We start from the raw sequence: 23,548 nt of genomic DNA, 5'->3' as shown, positions 1-23,548 counted from the left end.
CCATACAGGACGTTCCCAATCACAGCCACACAGCACATGGCTCTAGAGATCAGTGGGACTGTTGATCTGTCCTCATACTCTGTTCATGTGCAAGCACCTCTCACATGAGAAGCTTTCAACAGGGTCCTGGAGGGGCTTTTTCTAAGCACACATGAGTGACCTTGCCCAGGAAACCAGGAGCCTCGCTCTTTGGGAAGAGGAAGGAGAGTGCCATTTTATCACCATGAGACCTAAGTATTCCAAATCCAAGGATGTCTGCTTAACAAGCTTGCCCATGGCCTTCAGAGAGGTGGACATGCCACCCACAAAGCCTGGTGCCTCTCCAGTGCAAGGTCTTTCACCTGTGCTCCAGGGCAGGCTGAGCATGTGCTGCTGGTCAAGATGGGAACGTGGAACCTACCTCTTGTACAGGACAACTCCTCCATGTTTCCTCAGGGGTTAAGGCTGGTGGCTGTCAGCTTGTGGGCCTGGAAGTGCAGCCAGATTACCTGGGAACATGTTAGGATGCAGACTTGCCAGGGGCCCCTGAACTAAGTGAATCATAAACTGGCAGAGGGTGTGAGGGAACCCAGCAATCTGTTTTCAAGTTCTCCAGATAATCAGATGGTGCTAGAGGAAGCTACAGGTAACTCACGCTATCTAAAGCTGGAAACTGCACAGGAGTAGATGCCTGCATCCACTGGGGTGCTCACACTGGCATTCCACGTGCTCAGTGTCTCACCCTCATTGGTCAGATTTTCACCAAAGAACTCCAGAAGTGTCTGATACTGGGCTAGCTTCTCAGCAATCTTTAGAAGCCCTGAAGTTCCCACTGGCACTGTGTCTTCCCTCACCCCCTCTCTTCTCAGTCCTTAAAGCTGGATTCTTTTTGCATTTTAGAGTCTTCAGTGCATCTAGCCCATGTGCTAGGGTTCTGGGATTGGTTTTCAGGACTGCCTTTTAAATCTTCCTAAGTCCTCCCTCTATGTCCCTTCCTCCTGTCCTTCGGTTCTTTCCTTCTTTCTTTCTCTCCTTCTTTCTTTCTTCCTCTCTCTCTCTCTTTCTTTTTTTTGAAGATTATAGAAAATTTTACCAAAAGAGAAATATGACAGGAAAAAAAAGAGCGCATGTAGCATGCACATGTCCCTGGGAAGACGTTTCTCTTGGTTCTTTATCCTATGGTTGTAAGCCAGACAAATACTAAAGCTGAAAGGTCAAATGAGGGGATGGTGGTCTCAGTGAGAATAAAGATGGGCGAATCACGCCCATGGACGTCTCCCTGGTTTCCAATGGTCTGATAGCCATGATTCCCAAACGCTATGCTCAGGCATCCTGGGTATGTCACTGCAAACCCACAGGAACACTAGGGTATTTTTTTTTTCATTTTTAAGAGAAACACAGAAACAATTGTTAAACACCCTGGAAATACCATTACCAAGCTGTTGGAATCTAATTACTGAATAAACAGAGCATTAAAGTATTTGTTTCAACCTGGGGTCTGCAGGAAAGTAAACATTGAAATGCTGAATGGTGTGCACTGTGAGGAGGGTATCTCTGTATGTCAGCTCCGCTGCCCCTGGTAGATTCTGACTAGATCATACATCAGGCCAGTACTTAAGGATGTACATGTTCCAAATTTAACTTGTCAGGGGGAAATGTAATCACGGAGTATGACTACATGCCTCTTTGAAGTCCTTCCATGCTTTTCAACCTTCCTACCCAGATCCACCCAGCTCAGCTCTCTGGCTAGGATTTTAAAATAACAACAACAACAATAATAATAATAAATAACCTAAATTCCCATCAAGGGTTAAAACCTTTTCTTCCTGACTTAACCTTAATGTATTCTTACAAAGTTGGCTTAAGAATTGTTCTGATGCACTACTGAAAACCACTTAGTAACAGATTGTTCAAAGGTAAAATCCAGGCTGTGCTTCATTCTATGTGTGCAACACTCACGGGAAAACCACTGACAGTGCTGATACAGTTAACCCAAAAGACCTTAACCAAGCAGCACAAACCTAACAGAACATACTTCTGAAATCTATTTGTTATTTTTGCTTTTTTTTCAGGGTTAGAGATTAAACTCGGCCTTGTGTGTACTAAGCAACCACTGAGTTTCTCCTCCAGCTTTTGATCCCTTTTGTTCTGTCAATGGGATCCTTATATGTAGCTCAGACTAGCTTTGAACTTGTAATCCTCCTGTTTTAGCCTTCTGGGTGTTTGGATTACAGGTATGCATGACCATGCTCTGTCTCTGAAGTCTGTTTCCATGAGAACATTGCAGTGCAGTTCCCTCCTCTGCCCACCATTGGGGCATTCACGAAGTAGTAAATAATTACACTGATTAGGAGAGGTTATTTTGTGTTTGGGGTTTTGTTGGGGGTTTTTCCGTTTTCAGAGAATGGAAGTACCCGGCTGTCTTCATGGCAGTAGATGATTGTTTTAATCCCAGTGCTAACAGTGTAAGGAGCCCCCTGCAGGTTCCAGTTGCAGAAGCAGAGCACACGCTCAGACAGGGTGGCGCCATCTCCCGGGGACATGATTGGATTTTTATTTATTTATTTCTGTTTCCTGTGGATGATACTTCCACCAAAATGTTATGACCTGGAGTCTATCGCCCTGAAGCTGCCCAGGCCAGGACGGGGGTGGGGGCTTTGTTGCTGTCTAGTTCATCATCAAACACGTTTCAGAAATCAATCATAAATCATTTGCTTCAATGAGAAGGTTTTGTTTTCACACTCTTGTTTGTTGTTTTTTCATGCGTGTGTCTCCGTGAGTCATCTAACCACAATTACACTTTCAGGTATCTGGTGGTTCTGTGTGGTACCCTCAGGAATTATTTATTTCCTCTGACACGATGAGTGTGTTTCCAGACCATCACACACACACACACACACACACACACACACACGTATACCCAAATGTGGGCACACACACTTTTACTAAACTTTCCTTCAGGTTGTCACAGAGAAGCCGTTCTGTCCACCAGGTGGCAGTAGAGGCAGCTTGAAAGGCTGGCTTCTGCCAACTGGGCTCTGTTGAAGTCCTTGTTCCTGCTGAGTCAGACAGTTCTCCAGCCACCTGTCTGCTCTGGATCTCGGAGGATCCTCTCATTGTTTAGAAGCTTCCAAGATAATTGCCCACCTGTAGAGACAGGCAGCTGGGACAAAGCCGCACTATAAACTCTACAGGAGGCAAGACAACCATTTCCATTTCCAAGTTGGCTAGTCTACCTAGTTTCTCCTTCACTTTTCTATTACTGAATTGTTTGGCTAAAAGGTACTCCGTGTTCGACTGGATGGTATGACAATAGATTTGACATAGCAGATGGTTTTAGATGTGCAGGAGTTATCTGACTGCCAAGAATCCCACCTGATCCAGCCCTCAAAGTAGCAATAAAATTTGGCTCACCCAGCAGAGAGTGGAAGAGCCACCATGCACCTGACTAGTCTCCACATTTCCCTCTGAAATAGATAGTCTTGTTCCATAGTAGGACTGCATCTCTAGATTCTTAACATCCCACATGTCATTCTGTTGCTAAGTATAGTATTAGACCTCATGCTCTATGGAGCATGCCATGGTGACCTTGCCTGTTAGAGAGATGAAAAAAGAGTGGGAAGAAAATTGGGGGGAGGGGACAATATTCAGCACAGGTGCAGGCCAAAATGAGTACAAATGAGCACAAGAAGGAGAAGGTTGGACATGTATTAAAAGGGGATAACGTAGTAGAAGTAAAGGATGTTCATTGTGCTAAGAACAACAAAACAATTAGTCATAGCAAATTTAGCCCAATTGCAACCTCAGATCCTCATTGTATTGTCTCCTTTCCTGAAGGCAAAACATTTTACAGTGACTTGCTGAAAATCTGAAGTGAAAATTACAGTTTAGCCCTTCAAGAGCGATTTGCACATGTCTGTTTCACGGGACTAGAGTCTCCAGGCTTTACCCAGCAGAGGAATCTGACCCTGCCCTCCCTCGGAGGTGATCCATTCACATTAACACCCAGGCCTCCAGGGATACGCTGAGCTGTGGTGCATTGCCACATCTTAATTACCTAACACAGAGCCTCACATACCTTTTTAACCAGCCCCTATCCCTAGGATTACTATGCTGGCTTTAAAAACACTTTTTTCTGCTTCTGATTATTTATACTATAATTCATTTACCCTCAGCCGTAGCTTTCCATCCCCTTCTTGGAAAACAAAGCCTTATTTTTTCAAACCCACTGAGTGATCCTCCTCAGCTTGCTCTTATGGGCAGAATGAATGACATACTACGCAGCCTTGAAGCACACCCTTCAAACCCTCTGGTTCATCTCTGATACCCTTGAGTTATAGATTGGTTCTTTTCCTAACTCCCCAGGTGTACTGCGTGAGTAACTGACCTTGAGTCACCCAGAGCTTAATGAAAGAACAGGGCAGCCCTAGACTACATTTGTGGGTTGGCAGATTCCTCATACACCTCCAGGCTTGCTTCTCAGAAACCATTTGCTATTGCTCAGGCTGCCAGGTCCCCTTCTTTGTGCTCCAGATCAAAACATAGTTCTCATGTTCCCTTCCATTTTACCCTCTCGATTATATTTACATCAGCTTGAATCTCTACCACTAACTGCTTGAATTATAATAGAGACCAATGTCTACAGCCCAAGATTCATTTGGCATCTGAGTGGGTTTTGTTTTGTGGGGTGTCTGAGCACCCCTGAAAATGTATTTCATGAGTATGGGGCTTGTGACTCATTCTTTTAGGAGACACCCAGTAATCGTTGAGATCCACTAAGCTAACACATGAAGCATTAGAGGGGAATGTGGCGGGGAGCATGAACTAGCCGAGAACCATATCCCACACAGATCCATTCGTTAGCCCAAGGACACTAGTCTCAAGGGAGGCCTGTGACACTCTGAGAACAAGAAGCAGCCCAGGCAGGGAGAATGCTCCTCTTCAGAATCTCCTCCATCTCTGAGATTCTGCATTTTCTGTGTCTTTAGAGCAGAGAAAGCGCTGTAGCAGTCTCTGGCAGCATCTCTCCCCTCCCTCCCTCCCCCCCCCCCAATCTGTCCTCAATGAACTTGACATGCTTCAAACTCTTCACCCTCTGACAGCTTGTCAAATATTCAAAGCCCACCATCTAACCTTCATGTGACTCTTTCCTTTTCTAGATTTCCTTCAGACTTTCTTAGATCTCTTTGCCATCTTCACAGACATTCAACACAAGAGGCTTCTGTTAAAATGGATCTGCCACATAGGCCCGGGCCCGTGTCTTCAGGCTGTACTCCACATGCTGTGGAAGATGGCCCTGGCTCACAGTGAGACCTAAGATCCCTGATCTGGTTCAAGTATTGATAGCTAATCTCATTTACTTCTCGGCTTTTAAGGATGCAATAGCAACTTTCCCATCACTGACTTTTTGTTGTTGTTGTTGTTCGGTCGTGGGGCTTGAACTCTGGGCCTGGGCGCTGTCCCTGCGCTCTTCAGCTCAAGGTTAGCACTCTACCACCTGAGCCATGGCTCCACTTCCAGTTTTCTAGTGGTTTATTGGAGATAAGAGTCTCATGGATATTTCTGCCCAGACTGGCTTTGAACCACGATCCTCAGATCTCAGCCTCCTGAGTAGCTAGGATTACAGATGTGAGCCACCGGCACCCAGCTCTGACTTTTTTAAAATATAAACACATTTTATGCATTTGAGAGGTGACTGCTCAGTTTGCATACTTCCAAGGGGGACAAGTTTTTCCCACAGAACATGCCACAGGCCTGAAAGTGGAAAGAATGGACTGTGTGAGTCTCCACACAGCTCCCTTGTCACCTGCCATCTGCAACCTGCAGTTTTAGTGGCTTCTACCCAGCCATCTTGTAAAATGGATGATAAATTCCCTGAGGGAAGAGTCATCCATGTTAGCCTCTCTACATCGACAGAGTTTATCCCATTGGGAAATGCTCATATCAAGTTCATCACTGTATCTTATAGTTTCCACTTCCTGTCTCAGGTCATCTGCCCTTTCACCCCCCAAACTCTATCCCCTGTCCTCTCTTGGACCTGGGGTAGCACCTCAGGGCTCTGCTTTCTATCCAGGTACTGCTGGAAAAGTTTTAAAACTAATTGGATCCCACCGTGGGATCAGATTTTATCACCTGCATGATGTGAAGAACTTGCCCAAGTTTTTCTGCACAAGGCCACTCTCCTACAGAGCAGTCTGTACACCAGAGGAGCACAAGGCAAGAGAGGGGAGGGAGAGTTCCATCACAGATGAGAGAGGCCTATTTCAAAGAAAGGCCTCTGAGCCCACATCACCGCTTCTCAGAAGCCTTTCTGAACCTGCCCAGGTAGAAACACCTCTCCTTCCCTCCTGTCCTGGCCGTCTCTGACATAAAATGAAACCATATAGTATTTTCCATTTATTTTTTGACAAGGTTCTCTCTCATTGTTATATCAGAAGCCTCTTGTAGGAAGGCTGAACATTGTCTTTGAGTAAAACCTGGGTCTGGTTAAATGATAAATCACCTGCACAGAAAGGATCTCATTCTCTTCAGGAATGCCTGCCCAGGACTAAGTGGAAGAGCACTGTTAAACTCAGCCAGTGCTGAACTTCCTAGTTCAGGATTCAAGATCTACTTGAATCCTTTCCCCCTGGACAAGAGCAGTCGGACTTCTGCTAATGAATGGGCTGTGGTTCAGTCTCCCTGGAAAGCTCTGGTTCTCAGTCTGTGTTGGCATGGCTGCCCCTTCTCAACCAACAGCTGGACACTCCCTCCTCTCTGAACAGAGCCCTCTCCTGTGCATTCTTCTGACCTGGCAACCACTTCACTAGGCCTGCTTTATTTCTAAGCTCATTTCTCCTCTGGCCTCATGAGTTGCTGGTGAATCCAGGCCCCTGACATGGCCCTGGAAGACTATCTCTGATCCTGCTACACTGAACAACATCTACTGACTCCCACAGTATGCTATAGGAAGACCAGGTAATAAGGCCCTGGGACTCCTGACTACCCCCAGACAATTGCTAGAAGCTTTACTGGAATTACATTTAAAATTCTAGAGATCAGAGCTGGGGGAAAGGCTCCAGTGGTACTGTGCTAGCCTAACAAGAGTGTTGCCAAAAAGAAACACACACACACACACACACACACACCACAAATTCTAGAGCTCATCAAAGTGCTAAATAATACTAAAGAATTAGTGTAACAGCCGTACTAGTATGTTTTTAATGCTCCAGCTATAGTCACTGCTGTTATACTACTGTGTTGTATACTATTTGATACAATAGTATCACATCACGTTGTACTCCAAGGAAAATTGTACTAAATACTGAACAATGAAAGTAACACTAAATGTGGTGCTATCAGTAAGGTTAAAGTGTTGATAAGATTATTATTGCTGTTCTTGGACAGTTTCTGTTTCTGACACCTTGGCATTAAATGTGCTGTGTTCTAATCCAGGTGAGATCAGTCAGGACTCTTTAGGTTGTCCATGACAGATACCTGATGAAACTTAGGTCAAAGGTCAAAAGGAGTTGCCAAATGGCCAGACTCTTAGAGGAGAAGGAACACCACTGGGCTGCAGGGAGAGCTAAAGATCGAAGGCCTTGGCTTTCTCTTCACCTTGGCTCTCTTTGAATGTCAACTCTATCTTCTCTCACCTTTAGATGGGCTTTTCCCAAGTAGCCGAGATATATGGCCTGAAACGGTGAATTGTTCTCATGAATTCTTCTCCTAGAAAGGAAATAAACACTATCTCTTCCTGTCTTTCCCTCCTCCTTTCCTTCCTTTCTCTCTCTCTTCAAATATCATGAAAGAGGCACCTTATCCGCTCACCTCAAGTCTTGGGCTGCTTGATCAGAGAGAGGATATTGTGCGTGGCCCAGCCTGAGCCAAGTTCCTGCCCCTTCCAGAACATTCGTGGGGTCAATAGAGTGGGGAGTGTATCATGTGAAAATGTAGCAGCCATGGGCTGGACGCAGAGATTCATGGGAGCATCGTATTGAAAAGAGCAATAGAGTCAGACATTTGATATTGTAAGTACAACCTGTGCTCTCATTGTCTGAACCTGATCCCTCTCACTTCAAATTCAACTATATAGGAGAACAACAATGTGGCAGGGGCTGGTGGCTGGTATCCCTTGAAACGCTGGTGTCAAGAATGCATTTTTCACTTACATGCATCTCTCTATCAGATGTCAATTTAAATGGCTTCTATCATGTCATAAACTTCATCCATTGTTTTCAATTATTCAACCTATATTTACATAGCTCACATTCTACTTGATGTGGAAGATAGAAAGATGAGACAGACAGGTCCTGCCCTAAAGAGATTAGAGTCTAGTGAGAAAGATGACCACGTAAGCCTATAATTTCTACTGGGTTCTACAAGAACTATGATCAAGGTATGAGTTTGTCACTGTAGCATTAACATGGAGCCAGAGACTGGCTATATATTAAATCATCACACAGTTTCTCTTCCATGTGTTTCCTCTTCTCTAACCTTACAATTGTCCCTCCTTGTCCAGTGACTTTCCTGTATATTATAGTTCACTCAGCACAGCCTGGAGAACAAATGAAGCCTGACTTCATTTCTTTGCTTCACCCCGACATAAAACAGGGCTTTGAAATTACTTCTCGGGACCCCAAGATTCCCACAGAACACCCTCTAGAAAATGGAGGCAAATCCCAATCTGTCCCAGCAATATGGTGAAAGATCCTGACCTGTATTCACCAGCCTGTGTCCACTTCTGTCCAACCAATGGCACTTTGCTTTCTGTCAATGAGCTTGTGGCCACCGACACACCACACTCTTGTCCCCAGCACACCAGTCAGAGGCAGTCTGACGACCACTCTCTCTATGACTACGGATCTCATTAATGTTGTGGTGAAGAGGAGGAAGTCAGCTCTGGATGAGAAAAAGCCCTAAGTGTGCAGATGCAGGATTCAATTCTTTACAACAGGATGTCTAAGACTTCAAAGTATGCCTCGGTCACTTGAGACTTGGTCCAAAGTGAATCTGATTGAGATGGGACCCTAAATTTATATTTATGACAAACTACCAGCTGTAGTTGAAGCTGCTGGCCCACAGATCACACTTTAGGAAGCAAAGTCCTAGATGGAAGATGATAATTCATCTTAGAATCTCTGAAGAAAAAAAAATAACCAATTAATAGGCTGGTGGCTTTCTTAAAAAACCTTGAGATGGAAGAATATGACCTTGAAAAAATTATTTTGGAAACCTGTTTATAATAGGAACCCTTAGATCAAAGTTAAGAGGTCTTGTAATCTTACAAAACTATATCAAAAATGTCTCAGTGCTGGCTGGGTGTGGGGGCTCATGCCTGAAATCCTAGCAACTTAGGAGCCTGAGATCTGAGGCTCATAGTTTGAAGCCAGGCTGGGCAGGCAATTAAGCACTAAAACAGCTAGAAGCAGAGCTGTGGCTCAATTGGTAGAGCACCAAAAGCTCAGGGATAGTGCCCAGGCTCTAAGTTCAAATCCCAAAACTGGCACAAAGAAAAAAAATTCTCAGTTTTGAGTTGTAACAAGTCTTACCTTGAGCTAATTAACTCATATATTATTAGAACAAAAAAATTAAGGAAAATGCAAATTATAATCTATGGTATTTTTATCTTGTATTTTCTCTTTGTAGGCAATGTCAGTGAGAAAAAGGATCCAGAATGATTACTAACCTATGACTCCCAACAGTATGACAGGTATCTATATATTCTCTTGATTTTCTTTGTGTCTCCATTTGTGTTCCACCTAAAGTGAAGTGTAGAACTCCTAAAGGCCAATCTGATGGTCTTAGCAGCCATTATTGTCCTTGTGAAACATCCCTACAATGTGTTCTATAATCTTCAGAAACTATGAGATACATCATAACCAGGCTGATAATGGAGGGGCAAGGTTAGTTTGAAGACTTCCAAAGATCACCCTTGTACACTGAATTTTGTTCTTTATGGTTTCTCATATCCATATAGTAGATGGCTCTAGAACCTTACCAAGTCCGTGGATCTTCCCCAAAGTGGGCTGTTCATCCCACTCAACAAAAAACCCAAATGACACAAGAAAGCTATGAAACATATTAGCCAGGAACAACGCAGGGACTGAACAAACCTCAGAAGGATATAAGCTTCCCACAGCACACATTCCTTGTACAACACCTAGAGCAGAGTTTGCACACACACACACACACACAGGCCTCTGGTCAGGGGAGGGGGCGGGAAGGGGAGAAGAGGCAAATAAAAGCAATGACTGAAATGGATACAACAGTACTCAGCACACACACACCAATCACTGGAGAGCAGTGTGTCCAGATAGTGCTCCTTGTCAAGAGAAATAAGACATAGACTAGTGGGCCAGTCAAAATGTGTTGCCTGCTGTCAACCTCTGAGCTGTTAGTTTATGAGGCCTGATGTACACCCTTCAGCCTAGCACCAAGCCCTGTTCTTTTGATTCCCATGGCATTAGGGGAAGATATACCCATAAAACCCATAACTCCCAAATATGCAGGTAGTTCAATTAACCCCACCTCCCTACAGTTCCTCTGAGAATCCATTCTCTAGTAGACCTGAAAAACAAAAGCAACTGGAAGTTGCCACCCCACTGAAAGCTGGAAGACTCCCAATGCATACACAAACACGTTATCTCTCTGGCATCTCTGCCTTGCCTCTCTACCCACCAACGCTTGAGCTCCCGATGGAACAAAAACAACAGAGGACCCAGAAAACCAGAATGGTTCATCCCTCCGAAGGATGAGGACCTCAGAAATGCATCCCATTTCCTTCTCATCTTTCGTTCACATTTCACAAATACCAAAAGCTCACCCACTCCCAGTTCTGTCCAACTGCCAACAAAGCCAAACTCTTCCCTACTTAAATCTCTCTTACTCTTGCTCTGCCATAAACCCACTCTTTGGGTGGAAAATTGGCAAACATCAACCTTAGTGATAGCCCTGGGTTCATGCTGGACTGAACAGCACTCTTGGTCAGTAGAGTCATGGCTTAGGTCTTTATAGGTACATGATAGCAGTTAGCAGGCAGTGGCATTGAAAACCTAGGGAAAGTGTCTCCCTCTGCTAATAGACACGTGAGGTCAAGTATTAAGTATTACACAAAGGTGGCTCTATACTCTGATAATTTACCCACTTGAGAATCCTTCTAAAGACAGAAGGATGCACCTTCCTGAGACTTAGAGTAATAGCACAGACAGAAGACTGCACCTTCCTGAGACATAGAGTAATAGTGGCATTTAGTCTAACGGTGGGTAACACAATCATTTCTGCTCACAGTAGAGGGGACTTCTATGTCGTATTCCATAGAACAATCCATCCCAGGTTTTCCCCAGATCAGAGACTGATGCATTGACACCTGATTATGAAGGCTAATGAGTAAATGTTTCTAATTTCACTGACCACACGGTGACTTATCATAACTAGGCAATTCTGCCATGGCAGCATAAAAACTACAGGCCATACGTAAACATGCAGAAGTGACTGTGTTTCAGTACAACTTGAGTTGCCAAACAGGCAGCAGGCTATCTCTGGCCATAAACCATCCTTTTCTGATGTTTTTTTTCTAGAGTCCCTGACTGTGCTATTAGAACCGTCTAGCTCCAACCCATAGCGGTGTTGAGCAGAACCCCTGCAGCTGAGTGGCTGGAGGCTGAGCTGGAGGAGTCACCCTTCCAGCACTTTCTTCCTAGTGTAGAAACTAACTGTAGGTGGTTGTATTTTCATAAGAGACAACTCCATTAAATGAACATGCTCAGGGTATGGCAAAGGGTTGAAAAAAGAGAATCATTACGTTAGAAGCTCATTTTATATATGAAATGAAAGTGTCCCTTTCTCTCTCTTCCTTCTTCCTATTTCCCTCCCTCCCTCCCCCTCTCTGTCTCTCTCTCTCTGTCTCTGTCTCTCTGTGTCTCTCTGTCTCTCTCTCTCTCACACACACATACACACACACACACACACACACACACACACACACACACACACACACACTTTGTCTCTCTCTCTCACTCACTGTGGGGCTGGGCTAGCTACATGTTTAGTTTATAAAACCTAAAGGAAAAACCATAATATACTCGTAAGCTGTTAGGACTAACTGCTTGCTCTAGGAGCAAAATCTGAAAGCCAAATATTCATATTTTTTTCTTTCTGTTTTCCTAAAAGCAAGCAGGACAGCTTTTCCATATACAACCCACATAAATTTTTGGTACATAGGTTCTTTCATTTCTAATGCCTACTGAATTGCTTTAACCCACTTAATTTTAAATTAGGACTTCATAAAGTTTCTCTTCAAAAAGAAAAAAAACTGATTCCTAGAGAGGAAATAAGAAAGTACCTTAACATGATGTCTTAATAGTCTGGAATTAGGCCTCACTTCCTAGGTGATCTGAGGGGAGCTCTGCTGACATGTATGACATGTGATGAGCTCTATTTTGAATAAAATCATGATTTACAGCATGGGGGAATTTTTATCTAAGCTAGGAATACCTAAAAATTTTCAATACCAAAGTTAGAGGCTCTCGGCTTTATTTGAAAAGAAAAGCAACAAGAAGGCAGAAGCAAGGGTCTGTAGGGGTGTGTGTGTGTGTGTGTGTGTGTGTGTGTGTGTGTGTGTGTGTAACCAGGCAGCAGGAAACTAGGAGTTGGCATTAAGTTAGCACTGTTGCCTTTGAAACTGGACTCTTCAAGAGACAGTGGGAGGCTTTAAAAACAGGCACCAGCTACCAGCACCTTTCAGGGGGAAAAAAAATGAATAAGCAAGACAACAGTACGTACTTGAAATCCAACAGGCATTTAGTATGAACCACATATTCCTCGTTCCTTGCACTTCCGGTGAGGTATTGTTTAACCTCCCTGTGGTGTTCATCTTCCATCCCTCTATGGAGGCATCCGCACGGATGTAGCAGAGACGATGCTCGCTTCAATGGAGCTCAGTACTTGCCCCTGGCTCCCCCTCTTGCATTGTGCCCTTTGGGTTGCCCTGCATTCGTTTGTTTTATGAGTGGTATTCTGTTAAGATAATTCAGTATTTGCATTTTCTTTATTACTTCTGGGGTTGAGTATTTACATATACATTGTCTACTTGGATTTCACCTATAACTTGATGTCCATAGTTACTGTCCATTTGCCTATTATGAACTTTATCTTTTTTGTTTTTGCTTTACTTAATGAACCTTGTTTTACTTAATGATGCTTAAGGATATCAACTAAGGAAGATACTTAATGTCTCTAAGTCTTGTGTTCCTTATGAGTTAAATGAGAGTATGACTAACGCATTCCTAACTCTCCTCTGCTTTGAAGATCCTATTATTTATGTTTTAAAATTGAATAGGAATTAAATTTTCATAATGTAACACATTGATGGGTGAACATAAAAAAGTAAGCCCTGGAGCAAAGTGTTTTGTGTTTTGAGACTATTCTACGAAACCAGCCTTTCAAAGCCAAACAAAACTCTGGAAGGGGTAGCCTATGGCATTTTTTCCAAGGGTCTCTTTCCATCAACTGCTCTTCAATAGCCATTCATTCCTTCAGAAACAGAATCACAGTGTCTGCATGTCCTGCCAGTAAGTACGTAGCTTGGTGTGGTTACTGACAGAAGGTTGCTGACATGCCTCCAAGTTAACTAATGGCCTCTCACTTGCTAGGCAACTCCTCTACCACTTAAGCCACACCTACAGCCCAAAGATAGCTAGTTTTACCAGTGAACATAGTGTTAATGTTTCCTGTTTCAATAAACAGTCTTCAGCCAAAGGCTCTTACTCATGGATACTGAGTAATTCATAATAGTGATATTGTCCCTGCTTGTTAGCCTGTTAAGACTACATTACCAGAATAGTAGAAGATGAATATATATTTGTTGGAAAATGGGAGATATTTTATAATTACCTGCTTTGTGCATAATTTTGCACCTGTTTTTTTTCTCCCTCTAGATAAGTCCTAAGTAAAAGGAAAGGCTAAATTGAAGAACTGAACATCATTAAAAACACTGTTGCCAAATTATAACTAAGTTGTTTGCCCAATGGAGGTAGCCAACAGCAATGCAAATTTCATTTAATCATACCCTCTAACTACAGAATTTGGGGGAACTTAGTCTCTTTGTGTTGAGGAGGTCGTTTATTAAGTAAAGGTTTTGTTATTTTGGTTTGGCTTTTGTACCAGGACTAGAATTTGAACGCAGGGCCTGAGTCTGTCCCTTAGTTTTTCACTCAAGGATGATGCTCTATCACTGAGTCACAGCCTTACTTCCAGCTCTTTCTCATTAATTGGAGATAAGAGTCTCACAGACTTTCCTGCCCAGCCTGGCTTAGAACCATGATCCTCAGATCTCAGCTTCCTGAGTGGCTAGGGTTACAGATGTAAACCCTTGGCACTCAGCTTTAAGCAAAGTTTTACAACTTTTGAAAACTATCAATTTTCCTTTTTAAAATAATTTGGTTTACATACTCACAAATGAATCAGTAACAAAAACTTTTATTGTTTCTGAAATGTATATGTTTGTCTATTGTAGTATTTGTCTTTTAATATTTTTATATCAAAAAATTCATTATCTATCATAAATATTAAAATATTTTCCAAAATTAGTAGATGTGTCTTCTTTTTATTTATGACATTTTACCTTTAAAACCTTTTTTTGTCTGGTTCTTGGTGCTTACACTCAGGACCTGAGCACTGTCCCTAAGCTTCTTTGTGCTCAAGGCTAGTACTCTTCAACTTGAGCCACAGCACCACTTCTGGCTTTTTCTGAGTAGTATATTGAAGAATAAAAGTCTCAGGGACTTAGCTGTCTGGGCAGGCTTCGAACTGTGATCCTCAGATCTCAGCTTTCTGAGTAGCTAGATTACAGTCGTGAACCACTTTTTCTACTTCATGGTTGCAAACAAACACCGAGAGTTCCCAGCTATCCTTTACCCAGATCCCTTATGTTAACACCTCATCACATTTGATTTATTCTCTTCCCTCTATCTCTATCTAATTTTTATTTTGTTTTTAAATATTTTATTATCTTTAAGTAGTTGCACAAAGGAGCTGCCATTCAACCCAGCAGTGTATGAATACAATGCATCTTGATCAATATCACCCCTTTCAACATTCTCACCCATCCCTCTCAATTCACCCCTTCCTTCACTTTCCTTAATTTTATAAGATATATATTGAATAGTTTTGCTATTTTAACAAAGCAATGCATCTTGACCTGTGTCTAATTTTTATTTTGAACGATTTGTGTGTACTTTCAAAACATGATACTGTGGCATTTGGGGACATACAAACTGTTTTAGTTTATATATGATAGTCTCTGTTGGGGTATCATGTTATGATTTATTGCTTATCAAGTTTAAAAAAATCTTGGGTGAGTATGGAGAGCCAGAGCTCAGGGGCTCTTTGTCTTCTATTTCAACATGTGGTTCTTTTATAGTTAGATAGAGAATCATCTGTGAGGATACAATATGCAGTTCTCAACCATGCCTCCTCATGTTACTGTGTATTCTCCATCTATCCAGATTATCCCCGCACTGGCCTTGAGGGGAGAGAGAGGAGACCTCACCGTGGTAGAGGTCCTTCTGTCCCTTCTCCCATAGTCAGTATGACTGAGCCCACAGGACTCTAGGCTGATCATCTTTTTCAAAGAAGGAACCTAGAAGCCTATGGAGCCCAGTAAGTCACAGTGTCCATGTGCTCCTTGGCCTTCTTTCTCTCCTTACTCTGGAGAAAGCAGTCTAGAGACTCGTTTGTGTAATCATTCCAAATTCTAATTATTCTAAAGGCATCTGGAAGCTCAGGCTCACTTTACTTCCTTCTGGATTCCTATGTCCCTGCCTGTGACCAAAAAAAAACCAGTTAAATATTTCCTTGGATTTTTATAGAGCCAACTGTACACATTACCAACATTGCCATGAATCATTTTATGGGTGGAGGGAGGGTACGGGGGACGCAAGCCTAAATAGGTAGTTCCACTGTGTTTAAGCCAATTACGAAAACAAGACTTGAATTTTCTTCCTTGGGTATTTAGCCGCATGACACAGCAGAGGCTTTCTAAAAGAAATAGAGATCTCACTGCAGGTAGACTGGAAAGGAAGCATCAGTCCTCCCTCTGCGGAGGTGTGAAGGAGAACTGTGACCCACTCATCACACAAAATGCCTTTCATTTATCTTCAGACAGCTCCCCCCCAGATCACCCCCTCCGAACCACTCAGACCTCACGCGCTCTCTTCCCTGGAGGATCATAACCTGTGTGTCTGCCTCCTACTCCCCTCCTCAGCACCCCACCACCTGCATCTCCCCTTAACACCCAAAGCGGACAGATCTTCCATGGAAACCCACTCACCTTGGAAAGAAAGGGAAGGGAAAACCACAAATGTTTGCCACTTAACAGGGCTCCCTGTTACACACAAATTAGTAGAAGACAATGAAGATCCCTCCTTGTGTCCATGCAGTCTGAGGAAGAGCACAGACAGGCATCTCAGTCGAAGGTCTCCTGTACTTTCTTACCATAGCAAAGGGAAAAAATAAATGAACCACAGAAAGATACCAGATGTGTAACTTTGTGATAGAGCTCAGAATTAGCATGAGAAGACTTGGGTTCAATCCCCAGCACTGGCAAAAACCAACCAACCAACCAGCACAAGCTCAAAGGGAAGGAGGAAGAGAGAGAGAGAGAGAAGAGAGAGAGAGAGAGAGAGAGAGAGAGAGAGAGAGAGAGAGAGAATGCATATGCAGTTAACCCTCAGCCTTTTTTTTTCTTTTTCAAATCAAAACCCAATGCTTTGTTTTCCTCAGGAAACAGAAGGAATGGTAACACTTCATAGGATACAAGGATGCTGGACTTTGCCACCGGGTATTCTAGAAATAAACTAGCTCTCCTGTATTCTGCCTCTTTCCTTCTCCTGTGCCTTCTTTCTTTAACTTCCTGAACTTCTGGAGAAGAAACTTACTGCCAAAAGGAAGGAGATTTCTGAAAGAGTCCATTCATGAACTATTGCCATTGCCTTCTCTCACACTACCGCATCTAGAACTTCTGTTGCCAAGTCTGAGCTGCAGCTAGGTGATCAGGAAGTTGGAAATATCCACAAGTTAAAGCTTTATAGAGAACAGAGGAATGAATGGCAAAAAAAACATAATAAGTTCCTTCTTCCTCAACAACTTCTATATTCTTTCTGAAGCCAGCCTTGCCAATGTCTAGGTTCTACTCTAACCCCCACCCATAACCTCACAGTCCCTGGGCCCAACACACCTCTGTCACCATCTCCTCCACTATGATCACCACCCTCCACTGCTGTCATTCCCCTGTCTCTACCATCTGCATCCCGACAAACCCATCTCGACCTCAAGTCTCTGGTGATAAACAGTTGCAGGGAAGATCTCAACTTCTGCTAACTGTTGTTAAGTGAATCCAGAAGATACCAAGGTTCTTTTAGTGGGAGCTTTCTTCCTATCTGTTCCCCAAGCTGTCACCCAAATCCCCAGTGGTGGCACATATGTAGATGCAAGTTCCTTAAAAAGAATGGAAAACAGGGCTGGGAAGGTGGTTCAGTGGTAGAGTGCTTGCCTTGCATGAATGAGGCCCTAGGTTCGATTCCTCAGCACCACATAAGCAGAAAAAGCCGGAAGTGGTACTGTGGCTCAAATATAGAGTCCTAGCCTTGAGCTGAAGAGCTGAGGGACAGTGCCCAGGCTGAGTTCAGGCCTCACAACCAACAACAACAACAACAACAAAAAGAATGGAAAACAATCTTTCCAAATAGGAAACTTAGTGCATAATGAAACACATAGTGTTACTTTGTTTGCAATGAGCCAAGAGTTATTTTTACATGCCACTACACCCTGCCATCAGCCCGAGCTGGACTTTTCCTGGGCCCCTGTTTTATCAAACTCTGCTTGTCTCTCAAGTCTCCACTATGATAACATTCTGGCTCTGGAATTTGGTCATGCTGCAGAAAGGCAGCCAGCACGGAGCCCCACCTCCCTGCACCCACAGAGTGCACATGTGTTCTAGTCCTGGCAATGGAGCCATCCAGAGTCATTGTCTCCGTGCCTCTCAAAGGCTTACACATTATAGGCTCAGGTTAGTATGATCTTAGCCCGCTGGACAAATGATGTGCCCAGTGTTACCCCAGTGACTACCAAGTTTCTAGACCACCATTTCCTACACTTTTGGAAACTGGGTTAAATGAGTCCAGTTAATGATTGTTTTGGTTTTGTTTTGTTTTGTTTGTCCATCATGGGGCTTGAACTCTGGGCCTGGGCACTGTCCCTCAGCTCTTCAGCTCAAGGCAAGCGCTCTACCACTTGAGCCACAGCGCCACTTCTGGTTTTCTGCTGGTTAAATGGAGATAAGAGTCTCCTAGACTTTTCTGCCCAGGCTGGCTTTGAACTGTGATCCTCAGATCTCAGTCTCCTGAGTAGCTAAGATTACGGGTGTGAGCCACCGGAGCCCAGTATGATTATTTTCATTTTGTTTAGTCTTGTCCTTTACTGACATTTCTGTCTTCAGCATGTTAACATGCATTGTGAATTCCCAAAAGCAAGTGTGCTGAGCAATCTTTCCTTGGCTTATTCAAGTAGAAGCCCTCTTTTGTCCAGGACCCAACCTCATCCTGCTCAAACTTGGCTTATAAGGATTACCCCAGGAACTCTGCAAATCCTAACAACCAGGCCTTCTCAGACCAGTTAAACTAGAACCTGTAGGTAAGAACCCAAGACTCAGCACTATTTCCAACTCTGAAGGTATTCTGAAGTGCAGCCCAGTCTGAGGACCATGATCTACCCACGGTATTTCTCCACTCTGGCTTCTCATGACAGTTAATGGGGAGCAGTTAAACCTACCAAAGCCAGTGTTCCACCCCTAAGATTCCACTGAGTAATATTGGGGGGTTCCTGGCATGATTCCAACTGCTTCCAATGCTGAGAAAAAAGAGCAGCTGTATTCGAACTTGGTGATAGATATCAGAATCACTGGGAAATTTGGTCAGAAAATTAAAGCAACAGCATCTCTGTCCTACCATCTTAGCCAGAGATGAATGTCAGGGCCACAATGCACTTAATTAAGCCTCCACATGATTCTGATACATTTAGAAGTTTGAGAACCACTGATCCACATGGGTCCCCTAACCAGCACTCAGATTTTGGAAAATGTTAGTTTAGATAGCTGCATATCCATCAGAACAGCAACAACAACAGCAACAAAAAACCTCAACTAGTCTTAAGATGGCTACAGGCGACAAATTGAAATATAATTGCTGGTGCTTTAGTCCCAAAGTCTGCCTGTTGTTACATTGCCTATTAATACCAAATGTATAATAGACCCATAGTTTTAAAGCCCTGTGTTTGCCCAACAGATAACAGCATCTAAACGGCCCATCAGAGTAGTAAACTCCTCAAAAAGATATTTTTTAATCCCTCAGATTGCTCTATCAGGAAAGATTTCTTCTGGAAAACATAAGCTGGTCATGAGGAAACTTGGTTCTCTCTCACAAATTCTTTGTAAGTGATTCTGTAGTCATGGACTTAGAAAACCATCCCATGCTTTTCTGCTTTTTGGTTTTGGGGTGTGTGTGTGTGTGTGTGTGTGTGTGTGTGTGTGTTCCTTGGGATTGAACTCAGGACCTCATGCTTACTAAGCAAGTGGTCTACCACTTGAACCATGCCCACAGTCCTTTTCCTTTTGTTTCTCAGAGAAAATGTCATACTAATTTTACCTGAGTTAGACTTCACCCATGATCCTTCTATCTATCTACCTTTTGAGTAACTGGTAGTATAAGCTTGCACCACAATGCCCAAAGTGTTTTTTTTGTTTGTTTGTTTTTTATTGTGAAAATACTGTACAGAGGGGTTACAATTACATGAGCAAAATAATGAGTACATTTCTTATCAAGCATTGTAGCCTCCTCCTTTGTTTCCCCTTCTCATCCCTTCCCATCCTCCCCGCCCCCCCCCCACTCCCCACCCAATCCTCCCCGCCCCCCCCCCCCACCAAAGTTGTAAAGTTCGTTTTCAACATAACGACTTGTACATCTCATTTTGCAATGGGTCCACCTGTATCCCTATTTAAACGATTTGTTTTTCCCCTTCCCCTCCACAAATTATACCGACATCAAATACAGTGAAAGCAGGGGTTATACTGTGGGGGAGGGACATACAAAGCAACAAAGAAATCATCTTATAAATGTGTTAGAAACAATTGCATGAAAGAAAAAAAACATTTGAATACATATCTTAGGGTTCATTTCCCTAACATCAACTTATCTGACCTTTTCTGCTTGACTCAGACATATACTAGATATTGCAAATAAGGGAAACCATGGGACCTATGTTTCTTTGGGCCTGGCTTACTTCACTTAAAATATTTTTTTCCAAGCCTTTCCATTTCCTAACAAATGGGGAAATGTCATTCTTTCTGATGGAGGCATAGAATTCCATTGTGTATATATACCACATTTTCTTGATCCATTCATATACTGAGGGGCATCTGGGTTGGTTCCATATCTTAGCTGTAGTGAATAATACTGCAATAAACATAGTCGTGCTGGTAGCTTTAGTGTAGTCTTGTTTGTGATCATGGGTAAATGCCCAAAAGTGGGATTGCTGGGTTATAGGGGAGCTCTATGTGGAGTCTTTTGAGGAACCTCCATACTGCTTTCCAAAGTGGTTGAACAAGTTTAACTCCCACCAACAATGCAGTAAAGTTCCCTTCTGTCCACATCCCCTCCAGAATCTGTTGTTATTAGAGTTCTTGATTTTAGCCATTCTAACTGGGGTGAGGTGGTATCTCAATGTTGTTTTGAGTTGCATTTCTTTTATGGCTAGGGAGGTTGAGCATTTCTTCATGTGTCTATTGGCCATCCTTCTTTCCTCTTCAGAGAAGTTTCTCTTTAAGTCTTTAGCCCACTTGTTTATTGGGCAGTTGTTTCTTTGAAGATTTGTTGTTGGGGGATTTAATTTTTTGAGTTCAAGGTATATTTTAGATATGAGACCCTTGTCTGTTGTATGGCTAGTGAAGATCTTCTCCCAATCTGTGGGCTTTCTATTGATCTTGCTAGCTATGTCCTTTGCCATGCAGAAGCTCTGCAACTTCATGCAATCCCATTTGTCCAACTTTTCTTTGATTTGTTGTGTTTCTGGGTCTCTATTAAGAAAATTTAGGCCTGTGCCAACAAGACCTAGGGTTTCTACTATTCCATCCTGTAATGTTTTCAGAGTGTCTGCTTTGACTCCGAGGTCTTTGATCCATTTGGAGTTGATTCTGGTGCAGGGTGATATATAAGGATCTATCTTTAGTTTTCTACAAGTAGTTAACCAATTTTGCCAGCACCATTTACTGAAGAGGCTTTCTTCCATTCTATTTTTTTAGCTCCCTTATCGAAGATTAGATGGCTATAGGTCTGTAGGTTCATTTCTGGATTTTCAATTCTATTCCATTGGTCTTGAGGTCTGTTCTTGTGCCAGTACCAAGCTTTTTTTATTACTATGTCTTTAGAGTTTGAAATTTGGTATTGATATTCCTCCAGCACTATTCTTTCTGTTGAGGATCGTTTTTGCTATTTGGGGTCTTTTATTGTTCCATATGAATTTTTGGATTGCCTCTTCTATTTCCTTGAAGAATGAGGTTGGAATTTTGATAGATATTGCATTGAATTTGTAGATAGCCTTGGGAAGTATTGCCATTTTCATGATGTTGATCTTTCCAATCCAGGAGCATGGGAGTTTTTGCCACTTTCTAAGTTCTGTTTTGATTTCCTTTTTCAAGTTTTTAAAGTTTTCATCATAGAGGTCCTTCACTTCTTTAGTTAAGTTAATTCCTAGGTATTTTATTTTTTGGCCCAAAGTGTTTTTATTTGTATAATGTTCAGTAATAGGAGAATTTGTTTTATTTATGTATTTTAACAAATTAAATAACCTCAAAGCCTCAAGAGAGCATAGCTTCCTGGTGCATAATCTTCAGGAGTACATATTTAACTCATTTGGGGAGCTTTAAAAAAAACTCAATGCTGAAAATGCTGAGCTTTTTCTCAAAGAATTGTTGTGAACTTGTAAGATTTCTATAAATCACTTAACTTTAAGTCCAAAGCATTGAGGCACAGCATAGAACAGTCATTGTGAACCTAACCTGTACACTAAATGATCATTTAAATATTATTTTAACTGTAAAAGAAACAGCCAATAGAATTAATATTCTATAATGAGGGGTATAGGAGATATATGTAGGAATTCATGGTTTTTAAGAAGTCTGTCTTGTAGGTAAGGTTAATTTTTTAAAACCTCTGTTTAGCCCATCCCCACAATACACATTTTCTTTGTAGTGGACCATTTACATTTAGACCCAAGTAAAGATTTCCTGCATTTTCTGAATAGTGAAGGCCTTTTCTTCTCTAAAAAATAAGAGACAAGAAATAAATTTGTTATTCTTTATTCTATCAAAAAAAAACATGTTTTAATGAAGTCATAATCTAAAGAACTGAAGCAAATAATTCATGCAGAAGGAGGTAATTTTAATACAGTCTTTTCCTTGATGCAATACCTGATAAAAACACACATCTTAAAACATTTGCCGGTATTATTATTCTTTTTTATTGCTTCAACTTTAATAGGTATCAATTCCCAAAGCAGAAGAACCATCTTCAGCGTTCTGCTGGAGGCTTGGGTCTCCCCAGGATGCACAGGATGGGTCAAGCAAGAGCAGAAAATGGCAGGGAATACACATTGTCCTGCTGTGGCAACACCAACAAAAGAAGTTAATTTCCCATAACTTGATTCTATTTTATTTGTACTGTTGAAATATGGTTCAAGACTCTCAGTATTTACCCCTGCCACCCACAGCTCCCTGGAACCCTATGCTTTCAAACATTTTACTGGCCGAACCGCATTTTATTGAGTAATAAAATTGGTTCGTTTTTCGTAAAGAAAAAACATATGAAATTACTAATCTGATTCTTGTTATGTGCAAGATGAAATGACCAGTTTTCCCTACATACAGAGATAGACATTTTTCTATATCTTTTTCCAAAACAAGGTATAAAATTTTTAATGAGAAAGTATATAAGCTGCATCCTGTCATTGTATAATTTGCCTTAAACCTTTCCAAACTTTGAAAATTTGTCATAGCTTCTCCCAATTCTGTTTGTACAAGCCTCATTAAGAGATATCTGAATAAGAAAATTCTGAATAATCTGAATTTCTCACCTCAAAGTAGGAACTATACTCCAGTGATAGAGAACTATAAATGATGCCATCAGAATACCAATTTCTGCTGGCATTACCTTTAATCAACAATTCTTTTCACTATTAACATCAAGACTAAATCTATGTAACTGAATATAAAATAGGGTATCATAGTAATGCATCTTAAAAATATTCATGAGAATTTTGATTATTTCATGTCATGCTCCAAGTTAGATCAAGAAATTACTGGCATAAATTAGAATATTAGTAAATTCTTTGAGGTTTTCACATAAAATACTAATTAAATTCAACACTCTGAGCATCTAAGATATTGGAATCTGGGAAGATAAACATGACAGATGAATAGACTTTTTCTTTTAGGAGCTCACAGTCAAAAGATTGCAGTTTCTGAGCATGACAGTGCATGTTC

At 42.1% G+C, this 23,548-nt stretch overlaps 1 protein-coding gene across 3 annotated transcripts in view; it reads left to right on the top strand.

The window, feature by feature from the left end:
- Thrb (thyroid hormone receptor beta) overlaps window positions 1–23,548 on the top strand; it is a 376,510-nt gene that overhangs the window by 262,029 nt on the left and 90,933 nt on the right. For all 3 annotated transcript variants that reach the window (XM_042679967.1, XM_042679968.1, XM_042679966.1), the window contains exon 3: window positions 9,607–9,670. In XM_042679967.1, coding sequence (XP_042535901.1) covers window positions 9,649–9,670 — 22 coding nt within the window. In that variant the 5' untranslated portion in view covers window positions 9,607–9,648. The remainder of the gene's footprint in view (window positions 1–9,606; window positions 9,671–23,548) is intronic.

The sequence above is a fragment of the Dipodomys spectabilis genome, unplaced genomic scaffold, assembly GCF_019054845.1.
Source record: "Dipodomys spectabilis isolate Male_0828 unplaced genomic scaffold, ASM1905484v1 ptg000054l, whole genome shotgun sequence".
NCBI lineage: Eukaryota > Metazoa > Chordata > Mammalia > Rodentia > Heteromyidae > Dipodomys > Dipodomys spectabilis.
Note: the sequence above shows the minus strand (reverse complement) of the source record. Positions and strands in the feature narration are given on the sequence as shown.